This window comes from Sciurus vulgaris (assembly GCF_902686455.1).
Source record: "Sciurus vulgaris genome assembly, chromosome: 9".
Taxonomy (NCBI): domain Eukaryota; kingdom Metazoa; phylum Chordata; class Mammalia; order Rodentia; family Sciuridae; genus Sciurus; species Sciurus vulgaris.
Genome location: NC_136469.1, coordinates 115,180,994 through 115,195,383, shown reverse-complemented (window position 1 = coordinate 115,195,383; position 14,390 = coordinate 115,180,994). Strand labels below are relative to the sequence as shown.

The 14,390-nt window shown below is 41.3% G+C and overlaps 1 protein-coding gene across 7 annotated transcripts in view; it reads left to right on the top strand.

Moving 5' to 3' along the window:
* The window catches only part of TBC1D1 (TBC1 domain family member 1), a 227,580-nt gene that overhangs the window by 173,464 nt on the left and 39,726 nt on the right, over nucleotides 1-14,390 (top strand). For 6 of the 7 annotated variants that reach the window (XR_013766002.1, XM_079152792.1, XM_079152793.1 and 3 more), the window contains 3 exons: nucleotides 4,000-4,185; nucleotides 8,936-9,097; nucleotides 13,859-14,017. The exons of the other annotated variant lie outside the window; for it this stretch is intronic. Coding sequence is in view for 5 of the 6 variants with exons in the window: in XM_079152792.1 (XP_079008918.1) it covers nucleotides 4,000-4,185; nucleotides 8,936-9,097; nucleotides 13,859-14,017 (507 nt within the window). In the remaining variant the exon portion in view is untranslated. The remainder of the gene's footprint in view (nucleotides 1-3,999; nucleotides 4,186-8,935; nucleotides 9,098-13,858; nucleotides 14,018-14,390) is intronic. 7 annotated transcript variants of the gene reach the window in all.

The window sequence follows — 14,390 nt, the reverse complement described above, 5'->3', positions numbered from 1 at the left end:
TACCCAAGGATGCTCCAAAACATTCTGCAGTGCACAAAACTATCCCTGTGACAAAGGATTATTCACCCCAAAATGTCACTAGTGCTGAGGTTGAAAAACCCTGCTGTAAACTATTAGGTTTATTTTCTGACCTTTACAAAGGGTCAGCTTTTATTTGGTTCATTCATGGGTGAAATTAATATTGATAATAACTTCTTTGTGTTCTGTCCTTGACTGTGGTACCCTGACCAAGTGTGGGACAAATTCTTGTCATGTGTTAGAGGCCTAAATTCAGGCAGCTCACAGCAGCAGCATTTGAACCATGCTGTCAGTGATAACAGGGTTGGAAGGAAGAGCTGATGTGATGGTAAGGCTGCGGGGTTGTTCAAGGGCCAGAGAAGTGCAGTGTGGACCTCCACTGTTCAGAGTGTGCTTCCAGAGCCAGCAGTAGCTGTATCACCCTGAAGCCTGATAGCATGCACTCCTGGGCTCCCCTCAGATGGACTGAATCAGAATCTACATTTTAGAAAGAGTCTCGTTTAATGCTTGTTGTGCATGTCAAAGTTAGAGAAGCAAGACTAGGTACTTTTTATTTTGCAGGAAAATATACCTTACTTCAAATCATGCCTCTGCTCTTACTTGCCATATGACCTTGACCCAGTTACAAAGCTCACTGTCTTAGTTATTTGGACTGCAAAATGGGGATAATAATGTCATCTATTTCATGAAAGTCAGATAAGCTTATTTGTGTCAAGGACTCGTCACTCAACAAACTGTATCTAATGACTGACAATCAGAAGAAGGAGGCAAACATAGAAATCAGGGAGGCAGTTTGTGCCTTCCGGATCACTGTTGTCACCACCACATTCTAATTTCTGTGTGTACTAAAGTCAAAGCCTCTGTGGTCCTTGTCAACAGTGCTGTTGGCCAAGAGGTGGACCTGGGACCAACCAGTCTAAGCTACTAGGAATGTCGCAGTGTCCTGCCTGAGTTGCAGCTGCTCTGTCCATAATGATACAGAACTTCAAAGTAACAAGGTAGCAGTTAAGACACTCGGGAGGAGAAGTAAATAGAAAGGATGGAACTGGAGGAAGGAAGGCTGATGAGAAGAGCCCTTGTTCATCAGTAGAGTTGAAAAGAGGAAAGGATTTCTTAGTCGGCTGCACCTGGTGGTGCGTGGGGCTCGCCCTCTGTTAAGCGCACAGGCCCAGGTGCTCCTATACTTGCATGAAAGCACGTCCCGGCGCTGCTCTCTACTGCCCATCCACTTGCCCCATCAGGCAGGACTTCTCGCAAGTGCCTCTTTTGAAATAGTCCTTTGCAAGCCGGTGGGAGTATAAATGCTTCCTGTATAAGATAAAGCAGAACTTTAATCATAAGGCAGTGTTTCGCAGAGATGGTTAGAGAGAAAGAGAAAGCTCAAATGGAAGACTTCAAGCTGCAGAATATGAGTACTGACAAAGTTCCTTTTAAATAACAATTAATTTAAACGTATTTAGTAATGACTAATCCTAAGTATGTATGGGGGTTGATTTGTTTTTAAGTATTTTTCAGGAGAACACATTTCCAACTTTGATTTTAATCAAAAATAGATTTGCATTATTTTCCTTTAATTTTAAGTGTAAAAGTATTTATTGTTACACACTTAGAAACTTCAGGAAATAATAACAGCATACACCTATTTACCTCTTCCTTTATTCAGCAGTTATTTATGTAGTACCTGCTAGTACTCAGTGATGAGCAAACCATTGTTGACAAGGAAGGATCTGGCCTTCTTAGGATCTACAGTTAAGTAGGCAAAATTTCAATGTATTTCTTTTCAGTATTTTTATAGTTGAGTAGGTATGATTTCAGTGTATTTCTTTTCAGCATTTTTTTCTGTGCCCTTAATATATGAGACAATCAGTAAGAGCTAATATTTATTGCATTCTTGCTGTGTGTTGGGCTGTGTTCTAGGTGTTTTGTATCTTACGTATTAAGTCAGTCTTTGATACTGCTCTGAAACATGGTCTGTCCTTCCGATGTGATAGGTCGGGAAGTTGAGGCATAGAGAGGTTAAGTAACTTGCTGACTAGCACACAGGCAATAAATGGCATATCTTGATGAATACTGGGTCAGCCTGGTTTCTGAGCCGGCCCTGTTGATCACTACACTGTGCTGCCTTTCACACTGTTTATAGAATAGATGATACTTGTATTAACCAGATCTGCATTACTACAAGGAAAGACCTCAGGCAGCTAACTTAATACAGATAAATGGTTTATTTAGCTCAAGAGTTTTCAAGTCTAACATGGGTTAGAGCCCCATGGGTTTGAGTGGTCACATCTTGGACCAGGAAGCAAAGAAAGAGGGGCAGAAACCAGAATCTTATATTCTTTTTGGAGGGTACACCCCAAGAGCTCTCCCTAGGTCCCACCTCTTAAAGGTTCATGAACCTTTAATACCACCTGGAGACCACGCCTTTACATGTGGGTCCCTAGGGAATTACACCCAATACTATATAGATGATTGTAATTCCCACTTTTTAGTTGAACATTACAAATATCCTTTCTCTTAGAATATGTATAAACTTTCTGGTTATTTCTAAAGAAAGTAGAATTTTTATTTGATAGGAGTATAAAGAAATGGTGTATGGAAATCTTTAATTTAGAGCTCCATATTTAACTGAAATCACAAAGTATTCTTAGTGTTTATGTATTTTTTAATCCAGTAATATTAAGAGGGGTTAAAATGGACAAGTTACTTTAAGAAATTAAACACTTGGTAATCTTGTTTGATCTCGTAGGTTTCATGGCAGGAAAACAAGTCCAACTTTAGACGAGGGTAGCAGTTGATGCTAATGACTATATTGGAAGTTACAGTCATGTGGAATGGTGTTGGAACTATCAGCTAAAAGAGTTTGTAGGTTGTGTTGTGGGTGGTTGAGGCTCAGGTTGCCTGTGGAGATTTTTCATGGTGTGTATTGAAATCAGGGTTTTATTGAATAGATTGAGTTCACACAGGAGGGTGCTAAGTTCCATGAGGTCCACTTACATAGGAACTGCTACTGTTCTTCATAGCCAGCGTCACAGTGAGAGGGTGGGACATTCTCTGTACATGTCTGTATGGTATTTGTGAGTTATGACACAGTGTGCCAGCAGCGTATTTTATATAGGTGAGAAAGGTACAGACTCATAAAATATAAAGAGATTTAAACTAATATATAGACATTTAGAAACTTGTAATAGGGAAACATTTGAGTAGAAGGAATATCTAGCAAGAAGCAGATGGGCTCTGAGCTAGACAGATAATGGGCTGGAATTCCAGGTAAGTTACTTGGCCTCTCCAAGCCTTAGTTTCTTTGTCAGACTAATATCTGCTTTTTGGCATTGTCATCAGGATTCAGTGAGCCTGTGTGAAAATGCCTGGCTCAATGCCTAATCGTTGGTAGATGATCCATTAATGGTCACCGTTTTTGTTGACTATTAAACGTGTTTTAATCTTCATTCAGAGTACCTAGCCACATAACACAGTGCAAATGCATATGGAAGCCAGGCTGCTTGGGTTCCAGTCTGGGCTTTGCTACTTTCTAATTTTGTGTGACTCTGTGCCTTGGTTTACTTTTTTAAAAAAACTGAATGGTATTGCATATCTGTGTCTTTAGGGTGATGATGTTAAATGATATACATACAGCCCATAGAGTGTGGTACACAGTAGCCATCATAAGAATATTTGCTATTATTATCAATAATGCAGTCATTACACAACTTCTTTAGAATATACCTTGCAACTTAAATATTTTTAAATATTCCCTCTGCTACTACAGCTTTTGCTTACTTGCCGACATGTCAGTGTTTCATGTTTGTGGCTCAGACTTAGTTTATTCCAATGCATATTAAAACATAAATTTTAAATTTGGTGATATCGTTAAGTTTTATGTAAACGAGAAGAATTTGCTGATTTGGCGCTATGTTTGAATATACTTAAAATTTTGTCATTGCTGAAAAATTATCATTCTGTACTATCTTCTTTCCTCTCCAGATTATTCAGAGCTGGGAGAGCTTCCCCCACGGTCTCCTTTAGAACCAGTGTGTGAAGATGGGCCCTTTGGCCCTGTACCAGAGGAAAGGAAGAGGACATCGAGGGAGCTTCGTGAGCTGTGGAAAAAGGCTATTCTGCAACAGATACTGCTCCTCAGGATGGAGAAGGAAAACCAGAAGTTACAAGGTTGGTTTGCTGTTTTGAAATCGAACAGGGCTGATGGTCTTAATTCATTGTGATACTAAAGTGAATTACATCAGACACAAGCGTGCATTCTTAAAACAAAAAAAAGATAATCTATCATACATCTCAGTGAGATATGTTTACTTTTTCAAAGTAATGTCAACACTGTTTACCTTCTAGAGATTTAAAGCAGTCCCCCTCCCCAACTATATTCATTGTTCCTAGTTGGTCATTATTAGCACAGTGTCTAGAACTTCTGAGATACAAGCTGCAGTTTACTCAGACTTCTGAATGGTCGTTTTTGTTTTGTTTTCTTCTGTCTCCCTACTTTAACCTCAGCCATATTCTCTGCTTGGGTGTTAGGTACAGACTGATTCTATGGAAGTCCTTAAAGTTCATAACCTCACTCGGGGCCTTTTTACTGAGTTGCATGTAACTTGAAAAAGCATGAGCTGCGCTGTGCCTGTGCTGATATCAACAGTGTCAAAATAGGACAAAGACATGAAAGTTTAGAGTCTGTTCATTTTGTTTCCATACTGATTCTTGAACCAATGAATATCATTGTCAGAATAGCTTAGGAATATAAGTGTACATGGCCTGTGGAAAGAGAACTGTCTGGATGTACATTAATGAAGATTTTAGGAAGTCTGAACATACTCTCTCAAAGGGAAACAGTAGCAGGGGTTCTGTTATGTTGCCATTGCCTGAAGGAGTCTTAGAATGAGAGTACATTCCATTGAGCATTAACCCGGATTGCAGATTTCTGTCTTTTAATCTTGACCTTGGTATATGTATGGATCTGAAAGTAATTTTGATACCAAATCTATTATAAAACTCCCCAAGAATACATTGTATCCCATGAGTTCCAGTTGTATAGGAACCTCTGCTCCTCTTCAGATTCATGAAATATAGCAAGATGAAGAGTCAAGGTAGGTATATCATTTTGACCAAAAAGAAGTGAAATATGAAATAATAAGACCTTTTGATATGAAAGTAGTTTAGTGGTTGGAATAGCTACTTTCAGGTGAAACCAGCTCTTTAGTGTGCAGTATTGAAGCTGAGAGTGATGGATCATCCCATGGGGATGCTGTGGAAGGCATTGGCACAGGGAGGGCAGTTTAGAGTGGGTGAGTACTGAATTTTTTTCAGCTTTATTTTTCTACCATTTTCTTATGAGTTTTTGAAGGTAATTCTATAAGCAGGCGTCTTAAAAATATTTGATTGGTGTCTTACTCAGCTTTTTAGCTGCTGTGACTGAAAGACGCAACCAGAACAACTGTAGAGGAGAAAAAGTTTATTTAAGGGCTCATGGTTTTAGAGGTGTCAGTCCATATACAGCCACCTCCATCATGGTGGAAGAGTATGGCAGAGGGAGACAGCTTACAGGATGATCAGAAAGCAGAGAGAGAGAGAGAGACAGACAGAGGCCTCCGCTTGCCAGATACAAATATACACCCCAAAGCCACACCAGCAGTGAACCTCCTCCTCCAGCCACAACCCACCTGCCTCCACTTAGAACTCAGTTAACCCCATCAGGGATTGATCCACTGATTAGGTTAAGTCTGTAACCCAGTCATTTCTCCTCCAAACCTCCTTGCATTTTCTCACATGTGAGCTTTTGGGGAACACCACATCTAAACTGTAACAGTGGGCATGGCATTACTAAGAATATCATCAGCTAAGTGAAAGCTTTGGAGCACAGCATTTTTGATCATGTGTATATTGGGCTTTTTATTGAGAAGCAAAGAGGCAGTTATGTTCCTCACGTGGGTCAGGATGCTTAATGGTCTGTCGGCCAGTCGTCTTGCAAATGACAGCCACGCAAAATCAGGGTGAAGCTACAGAGGGGGAATGATGCTGGCTGACTTCTTGGGAATGTTAAGAGAAATTGCAACTGTAATTAATGAGGTGAGATCAGTGTACCACCAAAAGAGTGTATGCCGCTGGGCCAGTGATGACTGGACAGACCAGGAAGAGCAGGTAGGCGTTTCCTGGACATCTTGCCAGGTGTTGCGTTAAGGTCACTGGCCCTTGCCAGCATCTTTCAACTGCTTCCTTGTTTCATCCAGCTTTTTGGCAATGTTCAGTTCTTGTGGCCTTTTATTTTTATTATTTGAATTTGTTTCTCTTCCTAGCTCTGTATTGTTTGACATATATTTGTCTTTGTGGTTAAATCATGATCAATTTGCTGAATATAGATCAACTTGCTCCATTATTCTCTGCAGTTCCCATATTTCTGAGAAAAATAATCAGCAATAACAGACTGATTGCTGGAAAATATTTAGGGAGTTTTGTATGGGGTCATTTGGGGGTGGGGATAGAACTATTCCATTAAATAAAGGAGCAAGATTTAACAAAGACCAGTTACTGGAGAGACAGTCATTCTATGATATTTTTTTTTCATTTGCTTCTTAAAAGGAGGTTAAATTGCATCTCTTGAAATTGGTCAAGGGTTCAAGCTGACTTGGATGCTCTTTGGGAAAGAAATTAAAAGGATATGCATGAGGAGTTCCTCCTCTAGTTAGGCCTGTTTCCTGACTTTTGACTACAGAGATCAAATGTCTATTGCTTCTGGAAGCACTGCACCCTGGAAAGGACCAAACCACATCACTAGAGTCCACCTCACTCCCTTGTAGGCTCTTGGCAGCTGAGGTTGTGATTTCCCCAAAGTTACATAGCTAATTTGTGGTGGTGTTGGGACTAAAATGCATCACCTTTCTCAAGCCAGCAGTTTTCCTTTGAACCTCTCTGCAAGGTTTTTAGTTTTCGTGCAGGGCTGGGGATGGAACCTAGGGTTTCCCACATTCTAAGGCAAGTGCTTTCCTACTGAGCTACATCCTGGGCCCTTTTAATTTTTTATTTTGTGACAGGGCCTTACTAAGTTGCCCAGGCTGGCCTTGAACTTGTGATCCTCTGCATTCATCCACCAGAGTAGCCTGGATTACAGACATGAACCATTACACCTGATATCTCCCCCACCCACCATTTTTAAATGCATATGTGAACATTGTAATGCAGGGCAGCAAGATGTAGGTCAATGTAACCATGGTTTGGGGTCAGCATGTTATTGCTTGTCAGATTAATTCATATAATTCTGAATTTTATGTTTAACTAAGATTAAATGCTGATATTATTACATCTCCACATAATGCGATATTAAATTTTCAATTGCAGTTAAAGGTATTTTGATTTACAAAAGCTTTTTCCTAGTTAAATAATGCATATTTGTTGTAAAAAAATAAATTAAATCCTTAGTGTAGCTCTCCTAAAATCTCTACAAGAATGGAGATTATTTAATTACTGAACCACTTAGCTTTCTAAGTTTTCAACAGATGGTGTAGTTTACTCCAGAGTTTTGTTTGTGAAAGCGGTGGATAACAGGGCAGGATTGAGGATGGGCAGGGACAGTCCACCCTGTGTGATGGGCCTTCATCAGACCTGACCATTAGTCACGAAGTCCAAGTTGGCTTATATATCCATGTTATGTGGTAAAAGATGTTCAGACAACTCATGCAGAATTACATTTGGTTTCATTTAGTCCTGTCTTCCCAGCTTTTTTGTCAGGGTTCTCAAACACAGGATGGCGCTCCAAAGCATAGCAAAATACACAGAATTAGCCTTTGCAGCCGAGTCTTCTGGCCAGCTCTCTGGCTGTGTGAGGTTCTGTGGACTTCAGAGGAAGTTCCTTGCTTGGTGTGCTATGCTGTGTTGGGGTAATCAGAAGTGTTTGTGGCAGAATTCACTGCCAGAGAACCTGGGCTGGTGCTGAGACCCCCAGTATAAACCAGTCTTTTCAGCTCAGCAAGTCCTGAACCCAGTTTTACTGCAAAGGTTAGTTTACCTCTAGTGAATTTATTGTGTTTTCTCATACCAAAAACAACCTAAGGTTGACATTTTTTAAAAATGTGAATTTCAGAGATGTAGTATTTATCAGGACCTAGAAAAAAATATTTTTTAAAGTAAAAGGACAGGGTAAAGATGGTAGATGAATAGCTGTTCAAGTGAGAGGAAGGGCAGAACTGGCCTGGAAGCACTCAGCTCCTGGAGTGAACAACCCCACGCAACTTGCTTAATCTCACTGACCTTCAGTTTCCAGTCCCTGAAATGAGAGATTGAACTGGGGAATCAATTTAATCATCAGAAGTTTTCCTTTATTGATACCCCCACCCCCACCCCATTGGGTAATTTAGGTCTAATTCTTCTTACTATAGCTTTAGACTGAGTGGGTTTGGTGGAGCACAACAGCTCTCTTCATATATATGAAGAAGTGTCGGATTACAGGAATGGAATTCTGTTTAGCTTCAGGAAGCGGAAACAAGACAACTGTAGACACTAGATAAAGGAGGCTTGGCTCTAAACATGGAGGAACTACCTTAGAGAGCCTTTCCCCGTTTGGATGAAAACAAAGATTGCATTCTAACCATGCCACACACTGGGAATTTCAGCACATAGCTCTTGCCTTTTGATGTGTCTATGATTTGATAGGGTAGCTGTGAAGATGAAAAGAATTGAACAGAAGTGGAATTTATCTTATAGTAGGACCAACAGGACGCGCTGGAGTAAAAGGGTAAGAGATATCAAGGGTGCCTCCCGTGTTTTAGTGTTTCCAGGACGAGGAAGAGGGGTGACTCAACCTTGACCTGCGCAGTGGCTGTTTCTACTCCACCTCTTAGTAGCCAAAAGTGGCAGCCATGTGGGTAAGGTGGCTGTAGCTGTGGTGTCCACTAACCCACTCTCACCTGGTCACTTCTAGCCTCTGAGAATGACTTGCTGAACAAGCGCCTGAAGCTCGATTATGAAGAAATCACTCCTTGTCTTAAAGAAGTAACTATGGTATGGGAAAAGATGCTTAGCACTCCAGGAAGATCAAAAATCAAGTTTGATATGGAAAAAATGCACTCGGCAGTTGGGCAAGGTAAGCTTATCTGGAATCAGCCAGCCAGCCTCACCCTCATGATGACTGGGAGAAGTGTGGAATAAAGACATGTTCAAGTTCAATGCTGATGGCCATCTCTTTCCTTTTCATCATGTTATTACCTACTCTATTTTTTGAGATCTTAATTGATGTTAGTTTCATTATCTTTCATGATAACTTCTTAAATTAACTATGCCTAGAAAGCATGAGGACAACAGAGAAAAATCCAAGGGTTTAGTTGCCTATAAACTGCATGATGATCTGATGATATCCTCTGAATTAAATAGTCAACTAAGAACTAATTGCGTGGTACTCCCCAAGTACTCTAGGGAGACAACAGTGTGTAGGGCAACAGACCTTACCGCTTTAGGTGGTTTGGAGTTGGATCCCAGCCCTGCCACTGTGCAGTGTGACATTAGGCAAAGCCTTAACCTCTCTGAGCCCCCATTTCAACACACATGAAATGCATAGTGTGTTTCTGCTATTCCATAAGGCTCTGAAGAGTGGGCTGTACTGGCTACTGTCTCAGTTTAGTCTGTCAGTCTGAACTCTTACTGATTCCTGAAGAGGTAAGTACAGAAGTTGAGGCTAAGCATTTGAAAATGTTTCCAGCAATTTAACACAGTTACCCTCGTAAAAAAAATGTGGACTTACATTTTGTCATTTTGTTTCTCTTATTTTGTCTTCTACAATTCATTTTTACTATGTATTATACAAACATCAGTCTGCAGTGGATTAGAAAAAATTTTAAACTGGAAAACTGATCTTTCACAAAGATAGTTTGATAAGTATCATTTTATAGCTTAATTTCAATAAATGCTTGTATTCAAGTGAAATTTCCTTTACAAAGGCATCTACTGCAGGAGTAGAAGCCTCCTGAGTATTATCTACATCTGCTGCTGTTGAGTTCAAATGGACCTGGTCCTGAGTCGCCAGCTGTTGGGAATTTATACCTTTGTTTCTATGTACTCTATGTATGTGTTTTTACCTATTTTTTTCCTGACTTTGTCTTTCATGCAGAAGAAGCACATTACATATATTTTTCATCTCTAAAAGAGTTGGTAGAACAAAGCAGTTTTTCTACCATTGTCTTTTAGGCATTAAAAAACCTTTCACTGAGTTTTGACAGCATCCATATTAGTGATACTATGGATGGGTAGTTATTGCTGGTTGCAACTTTCCCTTTACCATGAATAAGGACCCTTAGGTTTAGAACAACTGATAACGATGGCCTAAGGTCCACAGAACTGGTCACCCTGCTAGGGTTCTGACTCCCACACTGCCTCAACTGTGCTGTTCTCAGAAGCCAGGAATGTGTGCACAGGTGAAGACTGAGGTTCTGAATTGATAACTGCTTCCATTTTGACCTTCGGCAGGTGTCCTCACCTTTCTGGGCTCCTGCCTCCTCACTGGTAGCATGAGAGGCTGGGACCAAGCAGAGGACTTTAAGACTACATTGTCGTTCTGACGTTTTTTTGTAACTGTCGTGGTTGTTGGAGGTATACTCTTAGACCAGGTGGCTCCAGGCAGGAAAGAACACTTCTTATTCTTGACGACGTTCCTTCTTCAGAAGGCCTCGTGTGTTCTTTGGTAGCTATTTCAGATGTTGGAGCTTCTCAGCACCTCGTCATTGGTTTCTCACTGTGTGTTTTAGGAGGAGACCAGGAGAAACGCTCTAGGAACCTGGGCTGTGAGTGGTGAAGTCTGGCAGGGATGACTGGACAGTTTATATTTTATGGACTGAGGCTGACCAGGGTTCCTCCTCCATCCCTGACCTCATCACATCACTTTGCTGCAAGAGCCATCCTCTAACAGTTCAGGGCTTCATCAGTCAGCCAGCTTCAACACAGAAAGACTGAATGACTCCATGCTAGTGCCACTGTCCTTCATGTGGTCCAGAATTTTAAAAGTGAGATTGAATCATAACCATCACTTGGACCTTTCAAATAGAGACCTAGTCACCTCAGAGACCTTGGAAAGAGAAGATAGTCCTTGCATGGGTGATAAGACCCTTCCTCTCAATGATCTATAGCCCCCCTTCCCATATGACAGAAATAAAGGGATTCATAAAAATTTAAAGTTAAGATTAGATGGAAGTGGCTGGATTAAGGAGTCAGAAGAATATTTCTGTGGAATTTCAGGTAATTCAGAATTTAGTTTGGTTCAGAAAGATTTCTGTAAATATTCCTAAATATAAAATCTTAGAAAGCTGGAGCATGTTTTCCTAGGAATAGAATTGCAGAGTGGCCACCTGAGCAGTTAGAAATATCCAGATGTAAACTCTGCTTAGCTTTGACCCAGCAGTTCCATCTGATAAACTTTCTCTAGGAATCAGCTAGTCAAAAATGCACTGTAGTAGCTCACAGGCTTCTTGTGACACTGTTTAACAGCCAGACCCAGAAGAACCCAGTCATGACCATTCCATGTCATACTCCTTGAAAATAACACAGTAGATGTTTCGGACAAGTTGTTCAATGAGAAATAAAGCACAGTACAGTGTGATCTCGTGCAGTTGATATTCCCATAGCATATACATGGAGAAGTATCCTTGTGTCTGCAGAAACCTGGGTAATAGGCAGGGCGACCATGCCTCCTGGTTCACCTGGTGCCATCCTGGTTTCCAGCTCTTGTCTTGGTAAAATAATCAGTAGCCTTCCTCCTTCACTTTCAGAAGTTTCTGTTTTGGATGGTAAATTAACTGATCACTGTAGTGTAGGTGGTTTTCACTTTCTTCTTTGTATCTTCTCCTTTTTCAGCCTCCAGGGTGCATATGATACTACTCAAGTCAGTAAAAATAAAAAGTTCTTTACATGAAGGGTGGAGGAATGGCCTCCTGCCTACCCAAAACCCTGCCTGTCAGACCTGGAACACTCCCCACCAGGTCCCTCTCTTGAGTTAACAAGAAAAGCACAACAGCACAGAGAGGGCATTCCAGGCCATTCTTAGCAGAAATGTTGGGTCCCGTTTGCATGATCCTTTGCTTGAAATCAGAATCTAAACTCACTCTTGAATCCCAGCATATCTGGTGCTCCCTAGTGACACAGCCAGTATTCTCTTCCTCCAAATAAACAAAATGTCTGATAAGATAATGGGAATGATTTAGTAATAAGAGGAAATTATCATAAGAGGACATCTCATAACTTGGGAATATTTTCCATTTTGCCAGAGAATGTTCCATAAAGAAAGCCCCACTATAAATCACTTACCATGCTGACTGGTTTCCTGCTCATGTTTGCTTCTGGTCTGAGTTTGAAGTATTAGAGTGGTGTATGTTGTACCCTACATATTTCTGAATGGGTAGGGAAGGAGAGAAGAAATGGAATCACACCAAAAAGCAGGTATCAGGATTTCCTAGTTCTCTGTAACAAATCACCACAGCATTGTTGCCTTAAACAAGTTTTTCTTCACAGTTCTGGAGGTCCAAAGCCAAGGTGTCAGCAGGACTACACTCAGGCCTTTCCAGCTTCTGCTGGCTGCCAGCATCTTGAGTATCTGCATCCTCTGCCTCTTCCTTCATGGTCACGCGGCTTCTTCCTCCCGCTCCTCCATCTTGCCCTCTGTGTGTCTGTTAACCCTTTTTTTTTTTTTTTTTTTGGATGGTACTGGGTATTGAACCCAGGGCCTCATGCTTTCCAGGCATCTGTGTGTCTGTTATAGGGATACTTGTCACTGGATCTAGGGCCCATCTTGGATGATCCAGAATCATCTCCTCATCCCAGGATCCTTACCTAATTAAATCTGCAAAAACCCTTTGTCCAAATAAGGAATATTCATAGGCTCCAGGGATTAGGAAGTGGACATATCCTTTTGAGGAGGGGCACCATTCAATTTACTGTGCAGAGTCATCAGATTCATGCTGGGATAAACATTCAGAGAAGGCTTGGATGTGGTCAGTTAATTGGGACCTTGTGTTTCTCCCACAGGCCAACTTTAAAAAAAAAAAAAAATAATTCATAGATGTAAAAAGAGAAAACAGAGTACTTCCTACACCTAAAGTATGAGGTGCCGGCAGCAACTCAAGGATCCTTAAGGATCCCTCTCTTGTTTGTTTTTCTTTCTTTTCCTTCATCCTTAAGGCTTGACTTACTGAATGATGGATTCTGTGGATCCTGCGTTGCTCAGGTCGCAGTGAGGTGGCTCTCCTTCATCTGAGCTCTGCCTCACTTGGGTTCTGTCCCTTTTACAGTTTGTTCTGTAGTCTGTCATGCTCGTTCTTATTTCCCTAGGACATTATTAATTGGCATCAGGTTGGGGCTTGTGTCATGTTCACCGATTTATTCCTTGTATAGCAGTCTAACAGTCCCAGTGTAGAACGTCTTTGAAAGGGAAAGGAGCCAGGCGGCTTGGTGCACATCTGTAATCCCAGGGGCTTGGGAGGCTGAGGCAGGAGGATCACAAGTTCAAAGCCAGCCTCAGCAACTTAGCGAGACCCTGTCTCAAAATAAAATATAAAAAGGGCTGGGGATGTGGCTCAGTGTTTAGGCACCCCTGGGTTCAATCCCTGGCACCCCTCCACCAAAAACAAAACAAATCAAAGATGAAGGGAACCAGGGACAGGGCTGGGGAAGTGAGGGGGAGGTCGGGGGTTGGTCATGAGGAAGCAGGAGATAAATTTGGGATTGTTTTCCTCCTGTTCCTGGGCTGTGAATTCATAATGCAAAGAGAAGGTTGGTTCAGTGAAATAAAACACAGCTCATTGTTATTATTAACTTGTGTTCTATGCATAAATTGTGCCTTTGTATTTTCTGCCTCCCCCCAAAGGTGTGCCTCGTCATCACCGGGGTGAAATCTGGAAATTTCTAGCAGAACAATTCCACCTTAAACACCCGTTTCCTAGTAAACAGCAGCCAAAGGATGTGCCCTACAAAGAGCTCCTAAAGCAGCTAACCTCCCAGCAGCACGCCATTCTTATTGACCTTGGTGAGTCTGAACTATCGACTGCAGATGGAAATGGACGGCTCCCTCGCTCGAAAAATCTGAAGAGACTGTCCAAGTTATTTAGTGATCTGCCTTTAGGTTTAGCAATCAAAATTTACGACTGAGACTTTTAATTTAAAAAGCCCTAGAGTAATCGCAAATGTCCTCTTCAAGTATATAAAAATCTCTGTTTTCACTGGCAGCTGGCTCCCCCTGCTTGGGGGGGTAATTCATTAAGGCCATTCATTAGGTCCTAACTGTAGTTCAGTCGGTAATTCAGGTGTCGATAGGACATTTTTATAGTCAGCTGAAGGAACATCCTGGGAAACATACAGGCTTGGTTTAATTACAGGAGCCGCTCCCTTGTCTTTACTGC